The 27,673-nt window shown below is 42.0% G+C and overlaps 1 protein-coding gene across 3 annotated transcripts in view; it reads left to right on the plus strand.

The window, feature by feature from the left end:
- The first annotated feature begins 2,373 nt into the window (after positions 1 to 2,373).
- The window catches only part of LOC148123777 (cytochrome P450 2J4-like), a 32,297-nt gene continuing 6,997 nt past the window's right edge, over positions 2,374 to 27,673 (plus strand). For 2 of the 3 annotated variants that reach the window (XM_087918823.1, XM_087918825.1), the window contains exons 1-7: positions 2,374 to 2,714; positions 11,757 to 11,919; positions 16,090 to 16,239; positions 16,533 to 16,693; positions 20,005 to 20,181; positions 23,546 to 23,687; positions 24,918 to 25,105. In XM_087918823.1, the coding sequence (XP_087774949.1) occupies positions 2,544 to 2,714; positions 11,757 to 11,919; positions 16,090 to 16,239; positions 16,533 to 16,693; positions 20,005 to 20,181; positions 23,546 to 23,687; positions 24,918 to 25,105 (1,152 nt within the window). In that variant the 5' untranslated portion in view covers positions 2,374 to 2,543. The remainder of the gene's footprint in view (positions 2,715 to 11,756; positions 11,920 to 16,089; positions 16,240 to 16,532; positions 16,694 to 20,004; positions 20,182 to 23,545; positions 23,688 to 24,917; positions 25,106 to 27,673) is intronic. The other variant, XM_087918824.1, reaches the window with a different exon arrangement.

The raw sequence follows: 27,673 nt of genomic DNA on the forward strand, positions 1-27,673 counted from the left end.
GTGGGGGACCCAGGGGGCTTCTGCCTGCCAGCGTGCCATGCGCAATTGTAGCCACAGGAGATGACAAGCTGCAATGGCTCTGGGGGGAGAGCAGAAAGCAAACGGTGGTGCCGTGCGGCTTCTGGTATTGCAGGGGGGAAGGAAGCAGAATTGTCTTTTGGCATTTGGCATGGTGGCAACGGAGGGAATTGTGGACAAAAAGGGAAGCTCCATGGTTGACAATGGAGAGGAAAACATTGTGAGAGACTTCAGGCTGAAAAAAACAAGCATGGCAAAAATGAGTTAGTTTGCACTTTCTTTGCAGCCTAGCAACACAGAAGTTTGTTTGTGTGTGTGTATACGCCTAAGGTCTCTCTTCCTCCTGCTATCTCCTCTTATTCCTCACTTTCCTCACTTTCCTCCTCTCCCCCTCCTGGCACAGAAACAAGGCTCACATTTTTTTTTGTCTTTCTCGTGCAGCTTTGTAAGCCTGTTCCAACAAGGCTTGGAACGGGAGAGGGAAGAAACTACCTTGCCCCTCTTAAGCACTGTCTCTCCTACTGAAGCATTATCATTTGCACCTTTTCCAAGACTGCTGGAAGGGAAGGGAATCACTGTGCTGAACCATTGAAAAGTGCAAGTGGTGGTCATTCCCTCTTTCTGCTTCCCCAGGTCTTTGGGGGGTTTCCTGTGTGTTTATTCTGATTTTCCCCTGGACTGGAGCAAAATCATCTGTTGGCAGGCCTTAAGTAACAATCCCATACTTATTGTACTCCATGTGTGCCCCACCCACTATTTAATTTACCACTTATGTTTGTGCTTCTTTCTCAAACTGTACATTTTTCTCTCTCCCCCGCTCCCCCTCTTTCTCACACACACAGGTCCATGGTAAAATTGTCTTCCATGAAATCAGTCCCTGGTGCCAGAAAGGTTGGGGACTTCTGAATTAGACCATGCAGGAGAGCCCTTTTAAGGATTATGTGAAAAGCAACTAACTTAGCTCTGATCCTAAACCAGGGGTCCCCAAACTTGGCAACTTTAAGACTTGTGGACTCAGCAGAACTGGCTGAGGAATTCTGGGAGTTGAAGTCCACAAGTCGTAAAGTTGACAAGTTTGGAGACCTCTGTCCTAAACGCTAAAGTTGGTGCATATAAAAAAAAACAGAGGAGCTCCGATCAACTATCACAGCCACATTCTGGATCTGAGTGGAGGTCCTGGGAAAGGTGCCAGAATGACAGTTAGAACGGACCTTGGGGAAAGTCAAGAAATATTTCACTTCTCCACTCCTCTACTCATTGTAAAACACCTTATGCCACCAGACTCGAAATTCTAAACCTAGAAAATGTAGAACTACTCCGCTTTTGGTCCGATCTAAGTATACTATATAAAATCATACATTGCAATGTCCTACCTGTCAATGAATACTTCAACTTCAACCATAACAATACAAGAGCACACAATAGATGCAAACTCAAGGTTAACCGCACCAAACTTGATTGCAGGAAATACGACTTCAGCCACAGAGTGGTCAATGTCTGGAATACTTTACCTGACACTGTGGTTTCTTCCCAAAACCCCAAAAACTAACCTTAGACTTTCTACTATTGACCTCACCCCTTTCCTAAGAGGTCTGTAAGGGGCGTGTATAAGTGCACCAACATGCCTACCGTCCCTGTCCAATTGTTTCTTTTTATTTTTCTTATATGTATCCATGTATTCATAACTATGTTTTTACTTAACTTACTTTTACCTATTATCTTGTAAGCAATTGACAAACCAAATGAAATAAATAAAATAAAAAATAAAAAATAAACCCTATGCCATTTCAGACAAGTGACTGTCCAGTCTTTTCTTAAAAACCTCTGGTGTTGGAGCACGCAGAACTTCTGGAGACACGCTGTTCCATTGGTTAACTGTTCTCACTGTCAGAAAGTTTCTCCTTAGTCTCAGTTTGCTTCTCTCTTTGTTCAGTTTCCATCCATTGCTTCTTGTTTTGTCTTCTGCTTCTTTGGAAAATACATTGCCCCCCTCCTTCTTTCTGGCAGCCCTTTAAAAGCCTGTTGCCTCTTGCACTCTTGGGCAAAGCATGTGAGCCATTTCCTCCTTTCACTGCTCCATGAAAGTGCATCTATAGCATGTAGACAAAAAAGTCAAAAAAAGGTGAACAACATTTTTACAGAACTATTGATAAATTGAGGCTGGGTGTGACAAGGAATGGCTGACGTGAGTGACATTGAGTTGGTCACGCCAGCCAGTCATGTGACCACCAAGCCATGCCCATCCAGCAAGCCACACCCACTCAGTCACATGACCACAAAACCACACCCACAAATTAAGCCACGCCCACAGAACCAGTTGTTAAGAAATTTGAATCCCACCCCTGGATATAGGTTGCTTCAGTTGAAATGTTCTGGGTTTATATGCATAACTCAATTTTCTGTCTCTGAAATAGAACGATTTGGATCAGATCAATTCCAAGATCCAGACCAGGCAAATGAACAACTAGCAGCTGAATGAAGGAGAGATTCCAATTGCAGCAGAAAAGAGAAGAAAAGGCTGTAGAATGGCAGAGATCTGGGAAGTTCTCACTGCTGTGCTGGTGGGATTTCTGATCCTGGATTTTCTAAAACTGCTCTGGTCAAGCAGATATTACCCTCCTGGTCCTCTTCCTCTTCCTCTCATTGGTGGACTCTGGCAGATTGGGATCAAACTTTCCAAGGATACTTTCAAAAAGGTATTTGTCTGTCTGTCCATCTCTCCCTCTCTCTCTCTCTTCCCCTAGACCTTTGATCTACCTAAGTTTGAAACCATCTACTTTTCTCAAAGAGGGACTCTCGGCAGGGTACAATAAAATGTTAAAAATGTCTGAATCTCTATCTGTCTCTCTCTCTTAAATGCTTACTCTTATATACTGTTTTTATGCTTTGAAATTTTATTGTACGCTGCCGAGAGTCTCTCTTGGAGAAAAGTGGACGGTTTCAAAATTAGAAAGATCAAATGTCTGGAAAAGAGAGAGAGAGAGAAAGAGAACACTTTATTGGCCAAGTGTGATAAAGTATTCTCTCTCTCTCTCTCTCTCTCTCTCCACCTAGACCTTTGATCTCTCTAATTTTGAAACCATCTACTTTTCTCAAAGAGGGACTCTCGCCAGGGTACAATAAAATGTCAAACATGTCTGAATCTGTATCTGCCTCTCTCTCTCTTAAATGCTTACTTTTATATACTGTTGTACGCTGCCGAGAGTCTAGTATTCTATCTATCTCATTCCCAGACATTTGATCTATCTAATTTTGAAACCATCCACCTTTCTCCAAGAGACCCTCGCCAGCGTACAATAAAATTTCACAACATAAAAACAGTATATAAGTGTTAACATTTAAAGCAGTGGTTCCCAAAGTGGGCAGGATACCTTAGGGGGGTGCTAAGAGACTAGGGGGACGCTGGAGGTGGGCCCCTCGCAGAGCGCAATTCAGGGGTGGGATTCTACCAGTTCATTACCGTTCCCGATAGTTTGGAGAACTGGTAAAATGGACCCCTGGCTGGCCCTGCTCCTCTCTGCCCACTCCTCCATTCCCTGCCCAGCCAGTCCTTATTGCACATGTGTGACATCGCACGTCTCATCACCCTTAGGACCAGAACCATAGTTACTTGCAAGTAATACTCCACACTAGACATAGTGATGATGGTTTAATGTCAATGATGGCTACAGTCAGGCAACAGGTTTGAAATGGGGCAAGTAGAAGCAATGCCCTCATAAAAACAGCCTTACAGAGAAAGAATTCATCTCCCCCTTTATACACACCCATGTTGTTATTATCTCATTAACCCCATCTCCTCCCACAACCCTTCTTCCGAACACTCCCTGTAATTACCTAAGGTTGCTGATGCAATCTTGGTTAGCATTACTTCAACTCCACTCAGACTGTTGCTAGTACTGATCGCCCCCCGCTCCCATCCTTAAAGTCCCACATCATCAACAGCAGCCTTCAGCAGCAGCAGCCTCCGGAGCCTTCCCCCACATAGCCAGCCCCTTGGAAGATGCCTCCAGTGCAGCGGGCTCAATGGGGTGGACCTGTGGGGCCGGAGCCTAGAATGCAGCTGCAGCGGCACGTTGGAGAAGCAGAGCAAAGCCGGAGATCAGTAATTTTCGCTCCAAAAAGCCTCCACCCACTGCATGTTTTCTTTTGGTGCGGCTGCAGTCCAGTGTACAAAAAATACAAATTTACATATATACACAAATACTAATCATCGTTAATACAGTTACTCCTTTCTTTTTTTTTTAAACCAGTAGTAAAACTCCCAAATTTTGTAATAATCAGATTCAGTCTTATCCTTTAATTCGTGAGTTACTCTATCCATTTCAGCGCATGTCCAAATTTTTCTAATTATTTCCATCTCTCATTACCTTTCCATCTTTGGGCAAGGGCTAGTATCACAGCAGTGGTGACATGGACTATTAGATATATTATCTCTATTATATTTCCCCACATTAATTCCCAATAGAAAATGTTGAGGTAATTCCCTGTTAGGAGAATGAGCGCATACAGGGAGACGTAGTGAGAGTAGGGAAGAATAACACACACACAGCACACAGATACACTGTACAGTAAATGTAGGTTTTTACTTCCAATAAACGTTTAAGCACAGTCCAAGATAAGCAGTCCAAGTCATTCACAGGAAAAGCAGTCAGTGTTCAGTTCAAGGATAATTCAAATATCAAAGTCCAGTATCAAAAAACAGTTCAGTAACAGACTTACATCAACAATCAGTAACAGTCATTAGGACAAATGGCAACTCTCTCCAACAGAAGGAACAGAGACTGAGACTCACACTCCTTTGAGACTAAACAACCCAGGTTCCTGGCTCCATCTTATGGCCATTTGAGAAACCACAGCCAATTACAGTTTTAGTATTCTCTTTAAGATACAGTATTAAAATGTCTATCCTAGCTTATATATTTCCAACCCAAATAACTGTTAGGTGACTTACATTCCTAACAGAAAAATTTCAGGTCTAAAATCTATTTTGATTTTACACATCTCTTCTAACCAATTTCTAATTTTCAGCCAGTATGTTTGGGCTTTTTCACATTTCCACCATAGTAGTATGTTCCAATTTCTTTGTTGCATTTCCAATATTTAGGGCAGGGGTGTCAAACTCATTTTCACCGAGGGCCACGTCAGTGTAATGGTTGCCCTCAAAGGGCCACATGTAACTGTATGACAGTATAAATGTAATCAAATGTAACTACTCCTAAATGTTAATTAACTCTGAATTTATTATTTATTCAAATCATAAATATTACATATGCATTTGCATAAATGTAAAAAAAGGTTGCTAGTAGCTCTGTTCATATAACATAAAAAATTTACTTTGTCAAGTTAAGAAACCCACATTACTCCATCAATCAATGATCAATCTATCCAAGTGAATAATAATAGAAAAACATCATCCAGCATCAGTTATGATAATAACTTTGTTCAAATCCTTTTTGTCACAGCTAGGAGGGGCAGAATAACAGAATAAGTACAACCAACAATTGTGAGCTGTTAAGAACATATGTGACAGTTGTAGCATTTCACAAAAACAAATACAGCAATATGCCCGCTCCCGTGTACTCCGCACTGAACTCAAAAAACGTCTAGACAATGGAGAGAAGGACCTGTACATTGACTACCATGCTGACTGTATCAAAAGTAAGTCACACATCCTGCAACTCAGCTTTAACCTTCAACCACAACCCTACCTAAACCAATCCACCATCACCCAAGACTAGGCACGCATGCCCCTAACTACCTCAATTCCAACTACTGCTGGCCTTAAATGCAAGCTACTCAATGCAAGAAGCCTTGTAAATAAAATACCTGAATTTTTCCTCCTACTAAATATGGCTAAATTCGACATTATATTTGTCTGTGAAACATGGCTCAACGCATCTCTCCCTGACTCCATTACCACAGGAAGAGACTATCATGTTTACCAATCAGATCGTGAAATTCGTAGAGGAGGTGGTGTTGCTATCTTCTATAAAAAGTCCTTACATCTAAAAAATATTCAAGTTACCCAGGAGCTTGCTCTTCCTGAGACCATTATCTCTCCTTAAATATCACAATTCAATTCTTACTATGTTACAGAGCACCTGATATGACATCGACCATGTAAACAAGCTAAATACACTACTAACATGGGCAGCATCCTGCCCATACCCTTTTATCTTTCTTGGTGATTTCAATCTACCTCATATTGACTGGACCCTAAATGAATGTACAACTGAAACCTTACACGAACCTTCTACAATGCTGTTACAAATCTGGGACTGGAACAACTAGTAACCAAAAACACTAGACTAAACAACTGCCTTGATCTCATCTTCTGCAATAGTTTGAATTTAATTTACGGAATACAATCTAAAGAACCCTTTTCCAGCAGTGATCACAATATGATTGACTTTTGTCTCAACATACGTCCACACAAAAACCACCACAATGACGTAATCCCCAATTATAACTTCAAAAAAGGCAACTATGATCTTATAGACAACGATCTCTCATCCCTTGATTGGCAATCTCTATTCACTGGATGCAATACTGTTGAAGACCATTACAACATATTTTTACTTGAAGTCAAAAGAGTCATCAAACTATATGTACCAACAACAACTCCCAAAACAAAACAAAAAAACATTACCCATAACAATAAGGAAACTTCAATCCAAAAAGAGATCACTCTGGCGGAAAAACAAATCTGGTCACGTTGCCAATTTCAAAAGCTGATACAAAAATTTATGCCACCAGATAAAGACCGAATGCACCAATTATCTCATTAAACAAGAGGAAAACCTTCTAAGCACCAATTAAACCGGTGCTTTTTAAAGCCGTGCAATTAAACCCCTCTTTTTTTGTAAACAAGAAAATAAAAGACTCAAGGTCCATCCCACCCCTGATAGGACCTAATGATAAAGACTGCAACGACGACATCATTAAAGCCAACATCTTTAACACATTTTTTGGCTCAGTATTTGTAAACAGCAATGGATCATGCCCAGTATTTCCTAGCCAAACCACAGATAACTACAATGATCTAATACATATTGATTTTACAGAAGACAATGTTGAAAAAGCACTTCACAATCTAAAACCATCTCTATCTATTGGACCAGATGGAATGTGTGCCTACTTCTTAAAAAAGCTGCCCACTGCCATAGCCAAACCTCTAAGCATAATCTTTGAAAAATCTTTCAGGACCAGTTCCTTGCCTAACCTATGGTCACAAGCCACGGTCATCCCCATCTTCAAAAAGGGAGACCCCAGCCTAGCTGAAAATTACAGACCAATCTCTTTATGCTGCATCACCTGTAAAGTCATGGAATCAATTATTAATCAATCCATTATCTTCCACTTAGAGACCAACAACTTACTCTCTAATAAAAAATTTGGCTTCAGAAAAAAACCTATCCTGTAATCTGCAACTCTTACACTGCAAAAACATATGGACTATACAACTTGATAAGGGCAAAGCAATAGACGCAATTTCCATAGACCTGTAAAGCCTTTGATTCAGTGGTACACACTGACTATGTATCAGAATGGTCAAACAAATGGCAACTTCAAATCTCAACAAATAAATGCTCTGTCTTACATATTGGCAAAAAAAATCAGAAAATAAAATACAAGCTGAATAGTCAAGATCTTGTTGATGATCCAAGCTCCCTAAAGTACCTTGGAATACTCACCTCTAATGATCTAAGTGCTAGAGCCCACTGCAACTACATAGCCAAAAAGGCATTAAGAGTTGTTAACCTAATCCTACATAGCTTTTTCTCTGGTAATATCACACTACTAACTAGAGCATACAAAACATTTGCTAGACCAATACTTGAATACAGCTCATCAGTCTGGAACCCACATTACGTATCTGATATTAGCACTATTGAGAAAGTCCAGAAATATTTCACAAGAAGAGTTCTCCACTCCTCTACTCGTTGTAGAATACCTTATGCCACCAGACTTGAAATTCTAGAACTAGAAAACCTTGAATTACGCCGTCTTCGGTCTGATTTAAGCATGGTATATAAAATCATACATTGCAATGTCCTACCTGTCAATGAATACTTCAGCTTCAATTATAACAACACAAGAGCACACAATAGATACAAACTCAAGGTTAACCGCACCAAACTTGATTGCAGGAAATACTACAGCCACAGAGTGGTCAATGTCTGGAATACTCTACCTGACACTGTGGTGTCTTCCCAAAACCCCAAAAACTTTAACCATAGACTTTCTACTATTGACCTCACCCCTTTCCTAAGAGGCTTCTAGGGGGCGTTTCATGTATTCATAACTATGTATACCAGGCTTGTCCAACCTGCGGCCCAAGGGCCGCATGCGGCCCAGGTCACCTTGTAATGCGGCCCAGTGCCCACCCCAACCTTTGTGCCAGAGCCAGTGAGGAGGAGGAGGAGAAGCAGGTGCGAGGCAGGGCGAGGCGAGTGCCAGGCCAAGCAGCAATAGAAAAAGCAGGCGCCATCAGAGCGCCACCTCCTGCTGTTGCCACCACTGCCATCGCCGCCGCTTCTGCCCCCACCGCTTCTGCCCCCGCTGCCACTTCTGCCCCTGCCGTCGCTGCCGCTTCTGCCCCCGCCGCCTCCGCTTCTGCCCCCACCACCACTGCTGCTTCTGCCCCCACTGCCACTGCCCCCGCCGCTGCTTCTGCCTTCCAGTCCTGCCTCATCCAGCCGGGCCATTTACAGGAGGAGAGGTAGGCGCGAGGCGGGCGAGCTTTCTCCCCCCCCCCCGCAAAATTTGGCCGGAAAATAAACCATGATAAAAAAAATGTGATAAAAAAACTGTGATAAAAAATAAATAATTGATAAAATCTTTGTTTTATCTTTGTTTATTTTCAGACCGGCCACCTCCCCATATGCCTCTATCTTTTCAACTTTGACACCGTTTTTCCGTAGCCAGTGTGTCAATGTCTGATTTTAGGTCTTGTGCTGAAGCAATCCGTAGAACAGCGTGGAGGTTCTCATCAGTGATACATGATCTATGCTTGTTTTTGTTTAGATTCATTATTGAAAACATCTGTTTGCACAGATAGGTGCTCCCAAACATAGACAGAACACGGGCTGCATGACGTCGAAGCTGTGGCATTGAATCAGGGGGTATTTTACGGTAAAAGTCCTGGATCGCAACATCCTTGAACTTTGCTTTCAGGCTACAATTGCTTTGAAGCTCGATTAACTCCATCTGAAGGTGCTAGGGTGCAGTGTAGATGTCGGTAGTGAAAGGATCGGCAAAGATGGCAAAGTCTGAGTGTTGCACTTTAAAAGTCAGAGAAGCGCTGATCAAACTCATTTATTAATCGGCTCACTTTGGTAGCCAACTGAGCACATGAAAAAACACTGGGAAATGAGGCTGAAATGCTTTGACAAACAGGTAAGTGAGCAAGATTGTCCTGTTTGACTTGGCACATCTACAGATCAAGTTTACGCTGGAAAGCCATGATCATGTCGGACATCTGCATAACAACTTGTCTACGTCCCTACAGCTTCTGATTCAGTTGGGCGAGATGCTCGGTTATGTCACATAACATAGCAAAGTCACACAGCCAGTTGGGATCTGACAGTTCAGACACAAATTTTCCTTTACTTAGCATGAAAAGAGCAATATCTTCCCTAAGTTCAAAAAATCATTTCAGGACTTTACTCCTACTCAGCCACTGTACTTCTGTACGGTACGGCACGTCTCCATGCTCTGAGCTCATCTCCTGCAAGAACAGCTGGAACTGACGGTGATTCAGGACACGCGCTCGAATGAAGTTCAGTTTTGATGACGGTGGTCACTACATGATCCATCCCCAGCACCTTCCCACACAACGTTTCTTGATGAATGATGCAATGATACGTTACCAGAGGTGACTGATAATTACTTTTCAGCATTTTGTCTTTTATTAGTCCAACCAAGTCTGCTTTTCCTCCACACATTGTGGGTGCACCGTCTGTAGTTAATCCTACCAACTTTTCCCAAGGCAATGCATTTTTACTCACGGACTTCTCCACCATATCAAAAATGTCCTGTCCCGTTGTGGTCCCATGCATGACAGCTACATCCAACAGCTTCTCAGTGACAGGTCCAACTTCATGCCTTGAATAAAAATGAATAGATGCGCTGTATCAGTGTTGTCCATGCTTTCATCAAGAGCTAATGAAAAAGCTATGTAGCTACGTGTCTCTTGGGCCAGCTGCGTCAACAAGTTTCCTGCTAGTTCTGTAACTCGGTCCACAATGGTGTCCCTTGATAAACTGACATTTTTAAAAGTCTGTATCTGGTCGGGGCACACCTGCTCATAGAACTTTAGCATGCACTGCTTCAGAAACACGTCCTGTGAAAAACACTTTGAAGCTCGGGGGCTTTCTTCTGCAACAATGAAGCTAGCTTTCACTGCCACTGTGTTTTTGGTTGTGGCTTTCGTGAACACATTCTGTTGCAATTGTAGTTTGCTTTTTAATTCTTCGACAATCTGTTGTTTTTCTGAAAGGCTAACTTTGGCATACTTAGCTTCGTGTTTGGTTTCAAAATGCCAAGGTAGATTGTACTCTTTGACAACCGATAATGCCTTGTAACATAAAAGACATATCGGTTTCTCTCCTTGAAGCACAAACATATATTCACCTTCCCATCTTTCTTGAAACATCCTTCCATCTGCATCAACTTTCCTCTTCCTGGACATTTTGGGATCATTTGTAATTCCACATAATTCAACTTGCAGAAAATAACATTGATGCAGATACACTGCATTCTAGGGAGGGATGTTGACAATTCGCTGGTAACATAATTGGTATGCATTCTGGGAAATGTAGTTTGTGGTCAATGCTCTCTTTTGCTTTATTTATTTAAAGACAATCGGAACTTTGTAGCTCTCGCGGGCCACATAAAATGACATGGTGGGCCACATTTGGCCCGCGGGCCTTGAGTTTGACACCTGTGATTTAGGGGATAATTTCAGATACTTTCTTGCCAATTTTGATATACCATTGGTATATCCCATAAAATTTGCCAATCCTCCAAATTTATACCATATCCAAAATCTTTCATCCAGGCCAACATCGTCTCTTTCCCCTTTTCCTCTTCTAATTTGCATTCCAATAATACTTTGTAATTTTTTTTAATCAATTTCTCATCTGTTCCTAATAATATTTTATCTAATTCTGTTTTCCGTCTACTAATACCCCATTCTTTCACATCTTTATTATACCTTGATTGTAATTGTAAATAGGCCCACCATTCTATCTCAAATCCCAAATCTTTCAACTCCTGCCTTGTTTTTAAACCACCCTTCTCATCTAATATGTCCTCATATTTAATGATTTTTTTAAAATAAAATTTTATTAATGAACAACAAAAAGAAAAACATTTAAAAACAATGAACGTGGTGCATACATAACAAAAAATACAAATTTTGCATGTTAGAATTTTCTGATCAATGCGTACCTGGAGCTCATAGGTGTTTCTCTTTTATGCATTCCAGGACCTAAATGATATAGGAAAACAGAGAAGAGTCCCAAACTGATCGGAAAGGAAATCCCAATTTCTATGCAACTGTTCTTTGCCACTTAATTCAAACTGCTCCAGAAATAGATTGGGGTTGGGGGTTTAGTTGGTCACAAGGGAGATGGGATACTAATTCTAGCTCCTGTCATAAAAAGGTGTTTAAGGTTCATCTGCCTGCTATAAAGTCCCATCTCTTTTCTCTTTTTTTCTGCTCCAAATGTCAGCTGAGCAAACGATATGGAGACATTTACACTGTGTGGGTGTGGCATCAACCCGTGGTAGTAATTTCTGGATTTCATGCAGTCAAGGAAAGCGTGATCAAGAATTCGCAAGATTTTGCTGATCGGCCCCTTTCAACTTTTCTTTTAAAAGTATGTAAAGGGAAAGGTAAGTTCTTCTGAAGACCAAGGTATATTTTTTTTTGGTAATTTAAGTGGAGAAATGTAAGAAAAGAAGAATATTATTTCTTCCCCATATTAAGTTCAAGCATGGTGAGGCTCAAGGAAGGGACTGGGAGATGCCTTTGGATGTCTGTTTGTTTTTCAGGATGTGAAACTGTGCTTGGTAGCCATGTCATTTGGTTCTGAAATGCTTCTGTTCAGACAGCAGGTTTGTGTAAATCAATTGCTGTTCTCTTTGTCTGCTCCAAGGCTAAAGGAGTGCCCCAAATTTATTTAGCTTTTATTTTAATTTATGAAACTTGAATTGAACTTTACTGAACCTCAAATGAAACTTTCCCTCCTGAAATCTGTCAAAGCGCACCATCAGAATAAAATTCAGAATGGCTGGAAGATTCCCCCCACCCTCACCCCCCAGTCTTACAAGAAAACTCTTGAAACACCCAAAGCAACCTTATTTATATCATCAAAAAAATTTTTTGGTAATTTTATTGGGATTGCCTGGAATAAGTAAAGGAGTTTTGGTAAGATGTTCATTTTGATTGTGGCAATCCTGCCCAGTAGAGAAAGCTGCAACTTATTCCAAGATTCTAGATCTTTCTTAATTTGCTGTAACAGTTTATCATAATTATTCTCTTTGAGTGAGTTACTATGTGGTGTTAACCATACGCCTAAATATTTGACCTTTTTTGTTGCCTGTATCCCCATGGTTTTTTCTAATTCTTTCCTCTGGTTCTCTGTTAGGTTTTTAGTCAGTAATTTCGTCTTATTTCTGTTAATCTTAAATTTATTTGGCAAGGGAAAAAAGCTAGAATCAGTATTAAGGCCTTACAAGATGCAAAAAGTAGAGGTGGGCTAGCGCTTCCAAACTGGGAATTATATTATTGGGCAGCCAACTTATTATGTTTTTAAGAAGAGATTGCACAACCATTTGTCTAAAATAGTATAGGGGTTTTTGCCTCAGCAGGTGGTTGGCTAGAGGTCCCTTCCAACTCTGATACTTGTTAAATAGAGCATACTTTCATAGACATCTTATTAGAGATTCACTATTAACTAATTGGAAAAAAATATGCAAAAAACATTATTTAAAAATTCCGATTTGGCTTTCAACAATGGAGGCAATGGTTCATCCCAACAATTTGGATATAACAAAAATGACTAAATATAAAGATTTATTAGACCCTTTAGGAAAATTAAGAACTCGACAGGACTTACAGGAACAGGGATTTAAAATTGATCAGTGGTTATATATACAAATCCATAGTAGATACAAACAAGATATCAAAGAGTTTGGAATCTATAACAAATTACAACACTTAGATAAAATCTTATTAGGATCAAATAAAAAGAATATCTCCAAATTTTATAAATATTTATTGGAGGTAGAATTAGAGCAAGAGATAGTGAAAGGGAACATGATAATGTGGAGTAGGAATATTGGAAGAAGCATTACATTAACAGAATGGGAAAGGATCTGGAATAGAATCATTAAGATTACGAAATCCGCGGCATATAAAGAAAATATGTATAAAATGTTATATAGATGGCACTTACCCCCTTCGAGGTTGGCGAAAATGAACCCAAACTCTAGTCCAAAATGTTGGAAATGTAAAAACTTAGAGGGAACCTACTTTCATATGTGGTGGACCTGTAAAGAAGCCCAGAAATACTGGCAAAAAATTAGAAAATGGCTGGAGGAGATAACCAAAGAACAAATCAAATTCAAACCAGAGTTCTTCCTACTAGGGATCTCTGATAAACATTTTCCTAAAAAGACGAAATATATAATAATTCATATTCTAACTGCGGCCAGATTAGCATTTGCCCAGTGCTGGAAATCATCCTGTTTACCTACAGATCAATTGGTCATTCAGAAAATATGTGACTGCGCAGAAATGGACAATTTAACCATAGCTCTTAAAAATAGTCTTCAGCATTTGATAATAATTGGAATGCTTGGTATAATTGGTTATATCAGAGATAAACTGTTCAATGAAAAATGGGTAATTTAAGCATAAATAGTGATAAGATGTGTATATTTAAAGTAAGGTAGGAGAATTGGATCTTGCAGACTGTCAAAAAGGATATCTGTCTGGTTTTAACGTATTTTCTTTTTTCTTCCGTCTCTTTGTTTTCTTTCTTTCTTTTATACTTCTTTTTCTCCTTCTTCGGTTGCATGACCGAGTGGCTTTTTTTCTCTCTCTCTCTCTCTCTTTCCCTTCTCTCTGTTGCATATATAATGTTGTTGTGTTATTTTTTAATTGTAAATTCAATAAAATTTATTAAAAAAAAAAGAAACACCCAAAGCAACAAATTTGCGAACACTTACAAGAAGACAAAGTCATAACCAGAAGCCAACATGGGTTTGTCAAAAACAATCACGTCAGACAAATCTTATTACAGTCTTTGACAGTGAGACAAAGTTAAGGGAACAGAGAAATTCTACGGATAGAATTTACTTGGACTTCAGAAAGGCATTTTAATAGATCAAGATTAACAGAGTTGGAAGGGACCTTGTAGGTCATCTTGTCCAACACCAGATAAAACCCCTTCAATACAGAATGCCAAGGCTCTGGCAGTTACCCTCATTTAAATCATGAGTCTCGAGCCAACTTCCAAAGTTTTGGAGAAGATTTATTAGGAGTAAACATGCCAGCGAATCTCTCCTTGTTCATTTTCCACCCATTATTCCTTGTCTGGCCTTCAGGTGCTTTAGAAAATAGCTTGACACCCCACCTCTCCCTGGCAGCTCCTCAATTGGGTGTATTACAATACATATTCTCCAATGGGACACATTCATAGCCAAGAGTCATCAATCACGCTCTCCAGTTAGAATTTTAGCCTCCAGTCCCTCATCATACTGTTGCTCTTCTCTGCACTTTTCTATCTTTGAAAACATCTTTTTCTGGATGTGGTAACCAAAACTGATGCAGTATTCTTTCTGCTGGCAACTCTAAAGACCATGGAATTAGTACCTCTCTTGATCTTGACTGTATCCCTCAACTTAGGATTGCATTGGCTTTTTTGACTGCTGCCACACAATCCAACTATTCGAATTAATGATTTCAAATAATTTTAAAAAATATTTTAATTTTTCGTCATTCACATTTCACTCTGTCCCTTCCTTTGGCCTCCTTTCTTTAATGTCTCCATCCCACCATTTCTTCGATGTTGTGTCCCTCATATCCCATGGCGAATTGGCCATGGAGAGTTGGCTGCAATGATGTAGCTATGGAGAATAAGATAGAAAAATGTAGGTTAGACAGCAGCAGCAGCAGCAGCTGTGAGCTGTGCACCTGTTAATCGTCATCAGCATGCTGTGTGCAGAGACGCAGCCTTTGAAACAGCCCTCTTTTCCTGCTTTTTAAACTGCAGCTGTGCCTTGTTCGGCAGCTGAAGTTAAAAAATCAGGAAATAAAGCTCAGGTAAGAGCCCAGGTGGGCGGGTGGGCAAAAACATGAGCAGATATAGAACCGGTTCTATGTCTGCTGCTCTTTAGAGCTGCCAGTTCTACAGACATGGAGAGAAGCGGTAGAAACCCACCCCGATGGAGAGTTGTCCTAGACCAGGTGTGTCAAACACAAGGCCTGTGGGCTGGATATGGCCCATGATGTGATCGCATCTGACTTGCGGGGCCATCTTGGAAAATGTAAGGGGCCGGCCCTTGTTGCTTCAGCCCAGTCTACCCAAAGCGAAGAGGAAATATTGGCCCAGTGTGGCATCAGCCCAGTCCACCCAGCATGAAGAGGAAACACGCCAGCAGATTGGGGAATGGTGTCAAGCTGGCCAAACCCACCCAGTTGGCCATGCCCAATGAGTCGCATCAACATGGCTATGCCCAACTAGTTGACCACACCCACCCAGTCAGCCATGCCCGCCCAGCCCCTCCAGGTCAACCACAGCCCTGATGTGGCCCTCAATGAAATTGAGTTTGACACCCCTGTCCTGGGCCCCCTCTTTGGTAGATATGGGGAAGAGCAGACACGGTGTGTGAGTGAAAGTGGGAAAGAGGGCAAGGGAAACTAAGAACAAAGGGGTCTTGCAAGACCTTTCAGATAATTATCCAGTTGCTTCATGCACTGCAATTATTTGCAGAACTTGTAAGTCATGCTTATGGGGATTCTTTTTTTTTTTAATGACTCTCACATTGATTTCTCAGGGATTGCATTTTCGAACGGTCACACCTGGAAACAGCAAAGACATTTTGCTGTAAGGGCTCTCCGCCTGTTGGGACTGGGAAAGCCAGACATGGAACGTAAACTAGAAGAGATGGCACATCGGTTGGTGGAGTTCTTTGCATGCACAAAAGGTAGGAATGGTTTGGAGACTGGGATGAACTTGCAGGATTCAGTGTCCTCTAATCCTAAATTAATTCATTCACTTCAGAAGTTGTGGGAGCTTCATCCCTGGAGACTTTCAAGAAGAGATTGGACTGCTTTGATTTGTCAAAAATGGTGTTGGATCTCCTGCTAGGGTGGGTGGGGGGTTAGACCAGATGACCTACAAGGTCCCTTCCAACTCTGTTAATCTGACCAGATCATGAAGTCCTGCTCCTCCAAGCTGGCATGTTGTTAAGATGATAATGTGTAATTTCATTTACAGGGCAGCCAGTTGATCCTTTCTCATCCATCAATAATTCAGTCTGTAGTATGATTTGCCTCATTACTTTTGGATACTGGTTTCCTCCTGAAGACACAAAGTTCCAAATGATATTAGATGACATTAATAATTATATGAAATTTGGAGGTTCCACTTTCTTATTGGTGAGTAATCATTTTCTTATTGAGTCCCTTAGAACTTTCTAAGTCTCTTATTAGCACTCTGAAGACCACCGTAGTCATGTGGTTAATACATCTTGGTAAGTAGACCAAAGTTTTAATTTACGCAGATACATGAACTAATTCCAGTTTATAAGTTAATACTATAATCTGTTCTTGGAGAAAAAAGCCCAGTGTTAGCCTCCACTTTGCTTTCCAAAGTTAAATTGTTCCTACTTGTTTATTTTATGGATTGATTATTTTTCATCAGTAATGTAAGGAGAGTCCAATGGTCGTAGGTCACTTAACGTGTCAGCCAGAGATTTGGAACAGCTTTTCAGAAACCTCTCCTCCTTTCCCACTGAACATTTGATATAGAGCTACAATGAAAAGAATGTTTAGAAACCATATAAGAAAGTTTCTGTTTTGTGACTGAGCAAATGTGTTAGAAAATTAAGGCGTTATACATATAGGGTTGAACTTCAAGAAGAGCAAGTTGAAATTCACCTTCTGATACTTTATGGAAGTTCAACTGGAAGTCTCGAGATCAGCCTTTTGCTGGTTGGTTGGTTGGTTGGTTGGTTGGTTGGTTGGATGGCTGGATGGTTAGTTGATTGGTTGGTTGACTGGATGGATGGATGGTTGGTTGGAAGGATGGAGGGATGGATGGATGGATGAATGGATGGATGGATGGATGGATGGTTGATTGGTTGGTTGGATGGATGGATAGATGGATGGATGGACGGATGGTTTGAAAAATGGGAGGAGGGACTGCTAAGGATGTCCACTTAAACTCCTAGAAGAAAAGAGCAGCACCAAAATCTAACAAACCAAGAAACAGTTCTAACAAGACATAAACCAGAGTTTCAGAAGGGAGAAAGCAATTCTTAAGATATTATGGTCAATCAAAACTGAGGAACTTTGGAAGGTCTAGCCCTAATTTTAAACAGAATTTAGAAAATGGTTAACCAGTAAAAATGGTGTCAGGGTATCCTAAATTCTATGAAACCTCAGTGAAACTGCCCTTCTGGGCCAATTAGTGATCTGTGTGGCTCTTAGAGTCTACTTCTAAATCACAGGAGTTAGACTAATAAGACATAGGTGTAACTACAGCAGGAGCTAGTGTGACATTACTTTCAAAATACCAGAGATGTTCTTCTTGTTATTTACGCCATTTCAATATCCAATGCAGAACTGGGTTAAAAAGTGAGGACCACTACAAGAATATTTTACTGGCCTCCAGTAGTTGTCTTTGTCATGCAGCTCAGGTCTGGAAGGGTCTATGACAATTTGCCATGAACAACTCGCCATGGCCCACTTGCCACGGCCAACTCACTGTGGGACAACTCGCTGTGGAACAAGAGTTACACTAATACCAAAGCAATGGTAGAATAGAATGATTAAAGAAAGGATGTGAAAGGAGGGACAGAATGAAATGTGAATGGAAACATTAAAAGATTTTTTATTTATTTTAAATAATTAAATAGAACTGTTAAATTGTCCCGTGGCAAGTTGGCAAGTTGTCCTGCAGTAAGTTGGCCATGGTGAGTTGGCCGCAGCGAGTTGGCTGTGGCAAATTGCCCCAATCCCAATCTGGAAGCCCTAATACAGGTAGTCCTCGGCTTACAAGCACAATTGAGTCTAACATTTCTGTTGTTAAGAGAGACATTTGTTCAGTTAGTTTTGCTCCATTTTATGACCTTTCTTGTCACAGTTGTTAAGTGAATCATCACAGTTGTTAAGTTAGTAACACGGTTGTTCAGTGAATCTGGCTTCCCCATTGACTTTGTTTGTTGGAAGGTTGCAAAAGGGGGTCAGGTGACCCTGGGACATTGCAGCCGTCATAAATAGGAATCAGTTGCCAAGCGCCTGAATTTTGACCACAAGACCATGGAGATCTTGCAAGGGTTGAACATGTGGGAAATGGTGATAAGCTTTGCACAGTCACTAAATGAACTGTTGTAAGGAAGGGTGGGATTCTACCTGGTCAGACTGGTTCTATAGAACCGGTGGTTATGATTCGGTGCAGTTTGGAAAACCGGAAAATTGCGTCACTGGCTGGCCCCTCCCCTCCCCACCCACTCACTCCTTACCTGGCATGCACACCATCAAACTTGCCTGCGTTTGGTAAGTTGCTATTTTTCTTTTTTCTTTTCCCTGACCATCAGCTGTTCTGCTGTGCCAGGAGATTTAGATTAGCCAGAAAGCAGGAAATCGTTGGATTTCTTGCTTTCTAGCTAATCTAAAAGCAGAGCTGAGCCTTCCTTAGGCCTGAAGCTTCTATTTTTCAGTGCAGACTCAGGTAGCAGATTGCAGAAAGATAGATCTCTGAGTGAACCTGTGATTCTGGGAGCAACTCAATCTGCCTGCCTGCTTTGCCTGATTTTGGGTAAAAGTTGTTCCTTTTTTAATAAAAAAATCAATATTTAGATAAATATTTATAATATTTACATACAAGCCACACCCAGCCAGTCACATGACCACCAAGCCATGCCCAGTCAGCAAGCCACACCCAGCTAGTCACATGACTACCAAGCCACACCCACAAATTAGGTCATGTCCACAGACCTGGTTGTTAAGAAATTTGAATCCCACCCCTGGTTGTAAGTCGAGGACCACCTGCATTACCTAATCTCAGCCAGTCCTTGAATATAGAAGATTTATCCTGAAATGAATACAAACTCCAGCTCCTCTGTAGTGCAATGATGGTTTATTCATTAGATCAGCAAACAACTAATACTCTTATCTGACAAGAAAGGCTAAAAGCCAGGCAAGGTTAGTGTTGGGATTGAGTCTGTTCCTTTTCCTTTTATTACCATTATCATTAGACACACCCCACCATTCCCAGGCCTACACACAGTTCTAATTCTGGCCACACCTAACTCATTATCCCCAAATGCTATTAACTCTATAACACGTCTACATCCCTAGCCTATCCCGGCCCTCACTAACTGATCCCCACCTTGTGGCACCTTCACCACATCTGAAATTAAGTCTAAACTATCACACATATGTGCCCCAACCCTCTTCATCACGATGCGCCACGTTGACTCTTCAAAGGAGCCATTGATTACTCTTCGGCCCCGCAGTAGCTCTAGTATATGTCCAACAGTCGACAGGAGCGTGTCGTGCTGACGTAATCACAACGCGATCCTCGACACCATTGACCGGCACATAGGAGGAAAAACACAGATCCGGCGGCAGCTGAGGCAAATAGACAGGCTCCGCAGCGAGCTGACGGGCTCCGTAGCGAACTTGGAGCTCGAGACTTAACTCATCAGGGAGCTGATAGGATTTTGTGTTTACTTCTCCTGTAGCTCTATGAATTGTTTCCATGGCTAGTGAAACATCTTCCAGGACCTCATCAGAAGATACAAGCATCCCTTAAGAAAGGGATATCACTTGTAAGGGAAGAGACAGAGAAACACAGCCAAGATCTTGCCCTGCGTCAGCCGAAGGATTTCCTGGATCTTTATCTGCTCCAGATAAGAAAGGTAAGGGAGTTGGCCTAGAGGTGGAGCTTTCATCTCACAATCAGGAGACTGTGAGTTCAATCCTAGGTAGAGGCAGATATTTCTCCCTCTGGGCACAATGAGAATATATCTACTGCGAACTCCGGATTGGAGACTGGAGGGGCATCCGGGCCAGTAAACACTCAGCTCCATTCAGTTGCCATGACTCCACCCTGATGCAAGGGATTACGGGGTCATTAAAAGAAAAAAAGAAAAGAAAGGATCCTTCTGGGAATTTTAGTCATGCCTGCTGGGATCCACAGATATGTCAAGAGGATTTTTTGAGCCTTTGAGAACAATTCAGTTAGACCTATTCAAGTTCTTGGCCTGAGTTAAAGACTGCCTGTTTATTTATTTATATGCACACAGACACACCTTCTTTTAAGTTCAATTAACTTTAATACTATCATTCATATTCTGCTATCCATTCACGTATCAGGAAATCCCTGTGGGATGGATATTCTCATTTCAATCGAATGAACATTTATTTGAAAGCTGGACATATAATAATTCTTTTGTAAAAAAATCTACATCAGTTACAATTTGGGGGGAAATTAAAGCGGGACAACCAGCAGACAAAGTGCTCTGAGAAATCTGTAAAACCTCTTAAAGTCCTAACTGGAGGCGTTCTGGACTAGAAACTTTTCCAATTCCAAAAAAAGGCACATCTTTACTTGCACCCAGTATCTACAAGAGCATCATAGATGAAGGGAGGGAGAGAGAAAAAGAAAGATGATCTGTTTAGAAATCCTTATTAAAAGTCCTAACATATATGATCAATGGAATTTACTAGAGGTACACAGTGGCTCACGTGGTTTGGGTGCTCGATTGACAATCAACAAGCCTGCATTTGAGTGCCGCTATGTGCCAGGTGAGCTCCAGCACTCCAACAAGTAGATTGATAGATACCACTTCAGTGGGTACATTAATGGGGTCATGAAAGGAGCTGCCATCCAGGCATCCTCTGGGCAATAGTGATGTCACCGGCTAATCCTTTCAACCCAGAAGCTCCTTAGGTGCTTCCCACACAAGCAAATGGAATTTGCGTGGAGTTTAGGTTCTTGGCTTCTTGTAAATTAATTAAAAGATAAGAACCTGTTAGAAATTCTGTATAAAGCCCTACAGAACAGATAGTGCACAGTCCCCATGTGCTATTCTGCTTAACTGCAGCAAAGAAGCAGGAAACTTTATTCAGAGAAAAGACATAGAGTATACCATAGATGCAACTACAAACTTATAAGCACTGCCATCTACTATTTTCACTGCTGAAACAGTCTCGTGTTCCATAAACTACTTCTAATGTATAGGATTCGCTTCTGAGAAATTAGCCTTTATTTTGAAACAGAACAGCTGGATTGGTAAGGTCTAGCGAAAAAGTGAATGGAATGTTCCATTTTGGGAAAAATTTAGATGTCGCACAAACCAAATTCTAATTAAAAGAGCCAGTTCAGTGCAGTGGTTAAGATATAAGGTAAGAAACCAGCAAACTGTGAGTTTGAGTCCTGCATTAGACATTGCGGAAATTTCCTGCTCCCTCCTAGAAGAATGAAATATTTTGGGAAATATTAAAAAGGCAGAATATTATATTTCCCTAAAGGAGAAATGGAGAAACATGCTCTTAAAGACAGAAAGAAGTCTCAGTCTTTCTTAATAGTCCCTGGCAGATATTTTGTGCCCATTAAGAAAGATTGGGCCAGCCTATTTCGAAGCAAAAGAGCTTCACCTCCAGGCGATGGAATTAAAAATTTACATTCTCCTCCACCCAAATTCTAAGAAAAGGACATGACCATTTAGGACACAATAGGATTAACCCACTATCATTAGCAGAAGACACAGAGCTCACTACATTGCACAATTTCCTAAGGGCATGTCAGACATTGCACAACCCCCCCAGCAGCATCTCTGAAACTGATACGAATCCATGTACTCATCAAACCCCAGATCAACTGCCCCAGAACCCTGGTCATTCTGCTTCATCAATAAACCTTTCTTTCCAACCAGCCTCTATGTTGTTTTCAGTGTCTTTCACTCAGTTTGGAACTGAACCAGATGGATTTTCCTTTCAACAACATAAAGCCAGCTGGGTGGTTTTGGGGGCAGCCATTCTATTTCAGATCTAGGAAGCAGGTGTGAGAAGTACACCCCAAAAAGACAGTGCCAGGAACCACTAAAGCAGTGCCAAAAACTTAAAACAGCCCTTCCGCTTTAAGAAAGCCTAAAACGAAAGTCCCAGCCAGAGTTAATTGAAAGTCTGGGCATTCTGCCAAAAGCCATTAACTGGCTGTTACAAAGAAATAACAAAACCTGACCACAAAATGCAGCCTGGAAACACTTGAATAGAGCCATAAAGTTAAGTGGGATCAGGCTAAAAATAACTCAACTAAAGCACACCAGAACTCCTCTTTTCTGCCTCCTTTACAGGATTAACCCCTAGGATAGGAAAATAACAAAAGACCTTGGACCAGGATTAACCCAGGAAAACAAAAACCAAGGGCAATCACTTCAGTTAGAGCAGGGGTGTCAAACTCATGTCGTAACTGTGTAACCCCCCCGCTTCACTAAACCAAGCATCAGCGTGGCCAGCATGTGATGCATCTGGCCCATGGGTCGGGAGTTTGACAGCCCTGAACTAAAGGCACATCAAAACCCATAAAGCTGTAGGAGCTTCAAAGGAAAATCAAGTATAAGAAGGTATGGGTTTGCCTCAGTGGTGGGTAGGTTGCCACCGGTTCAGTGGGCATGGTTTGGTGGGTGCACTTTGCGTGCGTGCACATGTGCCAAAGGCGCACTTTGCACACGTGCAGAGGCTTTCCTACTCACCTCCTGCAATCCTGCACTCTCCCTGTAGCTTCAGCAACTGACGCGCAGCAATCTGCTGTGCCGCTCAAAGCAGCTGCGCTTCAAAAGCAGAGAATAAAGGTCAGTATGAGAACCTGGGTGGGCGGGTGAGCCCAACAGTAGCTCCTCACAGAGAACTGGTTCGGTCTCCGCTGATCTTCAGTTCTACCGGTATGCCAGAATCGGGCCAAACCGGTAGAACTCCCCAATCTGCTTGCTAGCCAGGAACGTTTGAGCTAGGTCACTATTTCTTCTTGCCTTCCTGATTAAAAGAATCCCACTTTCTGGCAGCTGGCTTCTGTGTCTATTCCTTCTCAGCGCTGGTGACTACTTCCCATCTGGGGAACAAACCAGGGAGATTTCTTCCAACACAGGCAATGACAAATCACTTCCTGACATCTAGCCAAGAAAATTCAGGGACTAGTCAAGCAATCTCCAAGAGTCAAGACTAACTCAAAGGCAGCAAAGTAATAAATAATTCTAACTAAAACATCTCTCCTTTTGTTAGAAACAGAGCGAGCCCAACTCAACCTTCGATAATGAAAACATGGCTCATTGCATTATAGAATTTTTTGTTGCTGGGACAGAAACCACAGGAAGCTTTCTGCAATGGGCTTTGTTACTCATGGTCGCTTATCCAGACATCCAAGGTAAGAAAAAGGGTAGTTCTGGCTCGTCCAGGAAATAAGACTAAACACAGCAATCCTCAACTTAAAACAGTTCACTTGGTGATCATTCAAACTTACAACAGCACTGAAAAAAAGGGACTTAAGACCATTTTTTGACAGTTGCAACCTTAAGAGCCACCCCATAGCCATGTGATCAAAATTCAGATTCTTGGCAATTGGTTCTCACTTATGACCGTTGCTGTGTTCCAAGGTCACATGATCACCTTTTGCAACCCTCTGGCAAGCAAACGCAAATGGGGAAGCCAGATTCACTTAACAACTGGGTTACTAACTTATCAATTCACTCAACAAGAGATGTCATAAAATTGGGCCTTTCTTAACAAATTAACAAAATGTCTCACTTAACAATAGAACTTGGGGACTTGTGGCCGTAAGTTGAGGAGTACATGTCAACCATCATAGAGCTGAATGTCCCCTCTGCCCAGACTCACCTAGAAGGATGCAAGATAACATCTGAACAAGGAAATCCCCAATTCCAGATCTCCCCTCCCATTTTTTGGAAGGTCTTGGTGAGATGATGGGAGTGGGGATCTTATGCGCCTTGTTTTTTCGGTACTGTTTAAGAAGGTCATGCACAGTGATTATGCCAGAGATGGTATTCAGCAGGTTCTGACCAGTTCTGGAGAACCGGTAGTGGAAATTTTGAATAGTTCGGAGAACCGGCAAATACCGCCTCTGACTGGTCCTGCCCCCATCTATTCTCTGCCTCCCGAGTCCCAGCTGATCAGCTGGGTCTTTTTTTGTTGCCCTGCACAGGAGAACAGAGCTGGAAAGTAGGTTAGTGGGGTGGGGACGGAATGGGGATTTTACAGTATCCTTCCCCTGCCACGCCCACCAAGTCCAAACTCTTATGCAGATCTTACACCTGCAACCCATGAAGAGGATCATAGCCCTCTCTTCCCGAGTAGACCACGTTTTACCCTGATCCTCTCCTCCCTGCTTGCCCTAGGATGGATAGAGGATGGACCTGGGTCCTCCTCTGACTGCTGAGCCGGCCTCTGCCCTTCCCCAGCCTCCTCCACAACCTCTGGAGCCACCCTTCCACTCCCTGTTGGCTGTTCCTCCTCTCCCTCAGAGTCAGTCTCCACCACGGGCAGGACAGTCCTAAAGGATCTCCCCTAACTCCCTCTATAATAGAGTGGTTTATTTGAGTTCAAATGCAATAATACCCTTTTCTAATGTTTCACCCAGATAAAGTCTACAAAGAAATCGAAACTGTATTGGGTTCCTCTGACACAATCTGTTATGAAGACCGATGGAAATTGCCTTATACTCACGCCGTCCTTCATGAAATTTTGCGTTCAAAATACGTCTTACTGTTTGGTGTTCCCAGGAAAACAGTGAAAAATGTAAACATGTTTGGCCTTTCTATTCCAAAGGTAAGAGAACAGATAACAAAATAACAGAGTTGGAAGGGACCTTGTAGGCCATCTAGTCCACCCCGCCACCCAAGCAGGGGACCGTACACCATTTCTGACAGAGGGCAGTCCAGGCTCTTCTTGAAAGCCTCCAGGGATGAAGCTCCCACAACTTCTGAAGGCAACTTCTGTTCCATGGGGTTCCATGTTCTCCCCGTCAGAAAATGTCTCCTTATTTCCAGGTTGAATCTCTCCTTGATCAGTTTCCATCCATTGTTCCTTATCTGGACTTGAGGATCAAGATGGCTTCGTTCCATCAAATGAAATGAACATTAAAAATTCCCACTTTATGGCATAAATCCTTAGAGCAACTTCTTGTATTATGCAGAGGCACATAATCCTTTCACACACACACACAAAAAAACATCAACAAACAAGGAACCTTATAATTTACATATATGCTTATACGTAATCACACATCCATTCTTTCTTCTCTATTAACCAGTGGAACTGCTTGCCTTCAGAAGTTGTGGATGCTCCATCACTGGAGGCTTTTAAGAAAATACTGGACAGGCAATTGTCTGGAGTGGTATAGGGTCTCCTGCTTGAGCAGGGGGTTGGTCTAGATGACCTCTAAGGTCACTTCCAGCTCTATTCTGGTTGATATATTGATTGACAGGTTGATTGTCTTCATGCAGAAGCATCTGTTGGAGGAAATATCCAGGTCCAAGCTGAGAGAAAAGCAAAATGGAGGCTGGAGGCTGATTGGAAAGGAGGACTTTAGGGGCCTGGAGACTAAAACTTATGAAGAATGGTTATAGGAACTGGGCATGGCTAGTCTAGGGAAGAGAAGGACCAGGGGTGGCATCACAGAGGTCTTCCAATATTTGAGGGGCTGCCACAGAAAGGAGGAGGAGGGGTCAAGCTATTCTCTAAAGCAGGGGTTGCTTGGGCGGGGGGGTTGGACTAGATGACCTTCAAGGTCCCTTCCAACTCCGATTATCTGTTAGGAAGGATGGATGAGGCAGAATCACCAACCACATGTGATTCTGGAACAGCTGACCAAACGGTTGAATGAGTGGATGGATCTTTATAGGTTTCTGTGACTTTGACGTTTGAACTGCTCTGGGAGGGGGTGCAATGAAGGGGCTTGTGTTGTGAAAGGGCGTTGGGCAATTCCTATTGTGGCTAATGGCTTTGGTCCTGTGTTGGATCTTGGGTGAGGGGCTGCTTTTCTAATCCTACCCTTCTGCCTTCGTTAGCTGTCCAAGTTTGCTGGAAGGAGCTTTGAAATATCCCGTCTTGAATGGGTGACCAAATCAGCATTTCTAAAAGTTGGCCTCCTCAGTTTCTGCCTGGGGGCAGGGCAAATGTTGCTGGTTTCTGCCTCCCTTAAGACTTTTTTCCTATTTCTCTTTTAGGGGAAATAGTCTAATCTTCCTTTTTTTTAATATTTCCCAAAATATTTCATTCTACTGGGATGGCGAGCGGGGGAGCTTCCAGCATATCTAAAATCATATTAACAGTGGAGTTGTTTGGGTGGCCTTTGAGAAGGAACTAGCCCCACCAAATTCAGAGAAGCAATGTTAGTTTGTCACCTAAGTCAGGGGCCAGCAACCTTAAACATTCAAAGAACTGTTTCCCATAGAAAACACCAGGAGCCACATAACCAGGGGTGGGTTTCTACCGGTTCTGTCCCCCTCTGTAGAACCGGTAGCTCTGAAGAGCAGCATAGAACTGATGTTTTTGCCCACCCACCCACCTGGGCTCTTCCCTGATCTTTATTTCCTGATTTTTCAACTTCAGCTGCTGAACGGGGCACAGCTGCAGTTAAAAAGGCAGGAAAAGAGGGCTGTTTCAAAGGCTGCTTCTCAGCACACAGTGTGCTAATGACGATTAACAGGCACGCGGCTCACAGCGGGCAGGGATACTTGTAAATCCCGAACTGGTAGTTAACCCTGTTGTATCCCACCCCTGCATATAACCCTTTTCACATTTAAAATGAAGATAACACTGCATAGATGGTTTTTTACCTTTATGCTATGTATAAAAATACTCTAGTGTATTGTATTTATGAAATCGCCTCTCAACCACTTGCCTCAAAGGCCTCAATATATTTATAGTTCTGTAAAAATGTTGTTCACTTTTCTCTCTATGTCTCTGTCTCTCTTTCCCTCTCTCTCTGTCTCTCTTTCTCTGTGTATGTGTGTCTTTGTCTCTCTCTGTGTGTCTGTCTCTCTGTGTCTAACTATCTCCATGTGTGTCTCTGTGTGTGTGTGGCTATCTCTTCTCTCTCTGTATGTCTCTTGTCTCTTCTCTGTCTCTCTCTCTCTCTGTCTCTCTCTTTCTGTGTGTGTGTGTCTCTTTCTGTATCTATTTCTCTCTGTTTGTTTCTCTGTCTCTCTTTCCCTCTCTCTGTCTGTCTCTCTTTCACTTTCACTCACTCACTCTCACTCACTCTCTTTCTCTCTCTCTCTCTCTCTCTCTCTTTATTTCTCTCTCTCTCTCTTTCTGTGTGTTTTTGTCTCTCTCTCTCTCTCTCTTTAACTATCTATCTCTGGATGTGTCTCTCTTTGTGTCTTTGTCTCA

Source organism: Pseudonaja textilis, unplaced genomic scaffold, assembly GCF_049901715.1.
Source record: "Pseudonaja textilis isolate UNSWEBS1 unplaced genomic scaffold, rPseTex1.2 PTEXCTG65, whole genome shotgun sequence".
NCBI lineage: Eukaryota > Metazoa > Chordata > Lepidosauria > Squamata > Elapidae > Pseudonaja > Pseudonaja textilis.